Here is a 3,230-nt window from a genome sequence, read left to right on the forward strand (position 1 = left end):
GAAAAAAATTAAAGCAACAGGACAAAGAATTTGGATTTGGTTGAAATAAAATTCTAAAGTTTATGTATAGAAAGGAGGTAAAATAAATACTTAGTTATTTTTTGTCATGTACGTATATCATGTATATCAGATTATTTTTTTAAGGCATCTCTCAATCAGGAGGACTTTCAACAGAACTCCAGATAAAAGTGTCACTTCTACAGTTTTATTGCAAAGAACTTTTTACAATATTTTAAAATCAAAACAATCTTCTATTTGCGAAACAAATCAATGGGCCGYACCTTGTAAATCTGAGTGGATGGACTCCTGCAGAGATCCTAACCCCACCCTTGCTTTCCTCAGACCCCTGGCATGACTCGTCCCACGAGAGCCAAGCATACGCCCAGGCCCTGCGTCTTTACCAACAGGACAGAGGATGCTATGAATCCTGGGAAAAGCTGCTGGGCACCGAGGAAGAAGTCAGTAACCYCGACACATTCATCGCCCCTCTGCTGGTCGGCCTGCTCTCTGTCAGACATGTGTTTCATGAATACTGTACCTGTGTGCAGGTGTTGGCCTCCCTGGTGATGGAGGAGGAGGTGTTGCAATGGTTACAAAACCAGCTTCAGACTAAGGTGAAGGGCAAGAAGACCGAGAGGATCCGACAGTGGCTGGCAGTGAGTGAACCATAACAAACCTGTTGTTTAAGACTAGGATGTGTTTTGAAGCAGCTGAGGTATCAGAACTTAAGTATTTTTTTTTTGCTATGTTCTTTTAGCCTGTGTAAAACTAACAAACTATTGTTTTATTTGCCATAGTTCAGTAATATTTTGTATTCCTGTGCGCAGACCGTGCAGTCGACCTACACTCTGGTGCTGGAGCAGCTGACTGCAGCTTTGGAGGCTCAGAGGGAGGAGTGTCGTCAGACAGCAGCAGCCAGTCAGGCCCTCATCAGGTCTGATCTGGACCAGATCATGTCCTCTCACAACTTCCTGGAGCAGAAAGTCAGAGGTAACGTACACCGTGTTTGTCCCACAAACACATAACTTAAAATTAGTGCCACATCTGACCCTCCAGTTTGTTTTTTGTCTGATCAGAGGCACATGAAGTGCAGCTAAAGGGCTTCAATTTTCTCTGCTTTTTGTRAATTTGTGTCATTCCAGCACACATCTGTAAAGAAGCAGAGGAAGTGTGCAGCGAGTCTGTCGTACCTTACGTGTCCTCCATCCTTGAAGCACTGACAGAACACATAGGTGCAGGGATTCTGGGGATGCAACATGTGCTAAAAGCACAGATGAACTCGGCCTTTTCACTCACAAATGGAGGAAATGAGAACACACAAAAGGTGAGAGAAATTTTGTGAAACCTTGCTCCAATTTACCCAGAGAGCTACATCTTTACTTTTTATATTTGTGTTTGAAGTCCATGGGTCACCATGAAWACCCTCCACCCACTACTGAACTTCTCTGGTACTTTCATACCCCATGGTTCGCTTATTCGAAGAAAGCATGTTAACATAAAGTTTGGTCTCGCTACCCGCCATTCCTTTTTGACCGCACCCATTTTTTATTGTGACCATCAAAGTTAGGGGTACAAACCTGCCAGTAACTTTGCTATTTATCAGGGTTGTTAAGTGTTTCAACTTTCAAGTTGGAATTTAGAAGAAAATTATGTCCCGAAATCAAACATTCTGAATGCTGGACATGGGAGGACCAGTGAAAATGCAGCCACAAGCACCTTGTGAGAAGACTTCCCATAGTGAAGTCAAAGAGTCCTCAGACAGTGATTCAAAACTGACAGTGACCTTTATTCTGAAGAACTGATGTGAGAGAGTGACRGGTTTAGCACWTGCACRTAAAGCTGTATTGGATACATTAATTTCTTAAATTTTAGATAAGCCAAACAAACTAGAGTTCAAGCTATTCAAAGAATAGTTCTGTGAAAGCCTTTTAATTTCAATAAACATTTGTTTCTGAGTAATCACCAGTGGTCTTATGTACTACTTTTAACCCATGGTGACATAATCTGTTGAATAAAAAATCAACAAAAGCAAATCCAACTAAAAGATCAATTCAATATTCATCATTTCACACAAGATTAATTACATTTTCTTCTTACATAGTGAAGTAATCTGCATGTAAGTTTCACATCACTGAACTTCTGAGCTGTGAACTGTAGGGTTGTGGTGAAAAACTGCTCTCACAGGTTTTTTTTCTGAATAAGTGGATCCTGAGGTGCATGAAAATGCAAAAGAAGTTTAATAGTTGKGGTCTGTTTGGTAAACTCAGATAAAAGATGGAAACTTTCATCTCCTGTTGGGGTTGTGGCTTTTTGACCCCCCGATGACATCATCATGTGCACAATTATTTAATGAAATGCCATTTAAATAGGAAATCTATTCAATACGAACCTGCTGATGCCTTGTTTATAAAATTTGGTTGGTTTATAGCAAAATTATTAGCAGTTAAGATTCCTGTATATACCTAACTTTGATGGTCACAGTGARAAAGGGGTGTGGTCAAAAAGCGGTCCCTGGGGGTGCAGTGAGACCCCACTTTTTTTCTGTTAACATGCTTTTTTTGAAAGGGTGGGCCCTAGGGTACATGAAAATACCAGAGAAGTTCAGTAGTGGGGTGTGCATGCCCCACCCTAACCCCTGGACTGCACACGTGTGTGTGTGTGTGTTCTCCAGGTCCTGTCCGGTCTGCGCTCAGTCAGTCTGGATCAGAACTACAGAGAGGTGGAGAGCCTGGCAGAGAAACTGGAGGATTTAAAGCAGAGGTTTGGACTGAGCAGCACTCAGAGACTCGTTCACTCTGCACAGCTAGAGATGGAGCAGGTATGATGTGGAGCCTTCAGAAAAAAAAACTCCATGAAACAACTCAAAATAAGGATACATAACATTTGYTGTGTGTGTGTTGCAGCTGCTGGATAGTGCTGTCTATACTTTGGAGCAGTTCCTCCAATCATCAACCAAACTGCAGCCTTCTCAAGTGGCTGTCAAGATGGAAAAAGCTAAAGAAAGAGTACTCAAGGTAAAAAAAATAATAATAAAATCTAATATAAATAAGAAAATGGCATCTTCTATTATTTTTCAATGTGAATATTGAGTGCTGAATGAATGCTAAAATGTACTGAAGAACCTGAAACTAAAAGCTTAAAGCTGAGAGTAGCAAAAGGCAGTACCTTGGTTTACTCGTTTCTTAACTTGGGTGTCCTGAAAGGCGCTTTATAAATAAAATGTATTATTA

The 3,230-nt window shown here is 40.9% G+C and overlaps 1 protein-coding gene across 1 annotated transcript in view; it reads left to right on the plus strand.

The window, feature by feature from the left end:
* niban1 (niban apoptosis regulator 1) overlaps positions 1 to 3,230 on the plus strand; it is a gene marked incomplete in the record, with an annotated part of 18,286 nt that overhangs the window by 11,011 nt on the left and 4,045 nt on the right. Inside the window, 6 exon segments of the mRNA XM_014018970.1 lie at positions 343 to 458; positions 549 to 656; positions 828 to 990; positions 1,143 to 1,324; positions 2,672 to 2,818; positions 2,904 to 3,014. Of these exon segments, the coding sequence (XP_013874424.1) occupies positions 343 to 458; positions 549 to 656; positions 828 to 990; positions 1,143 to 1,324; positions 2,672 to 2,818; positions 2,904 to 3,014 (827 nt within the window).

The sequence above is a fragment of the Austrofundulus limnaeus genome, unplaced genomic scaffold (assembly GCF_001266775.1).
Source record: "Austrofundulus limnaeus strain Quisiro unplaced genomic scaffold, Austrofundulus_limnaeus-1.0 Scaffold206, whole genome shotgun sequence".
Lineage (NCBI taxonomy): Eukaryota > Metazoa > Chordata > Actinopteri > Cyprinodontiformes > Rivulidae > Austrofundulus > Austrofundulus limnaeus.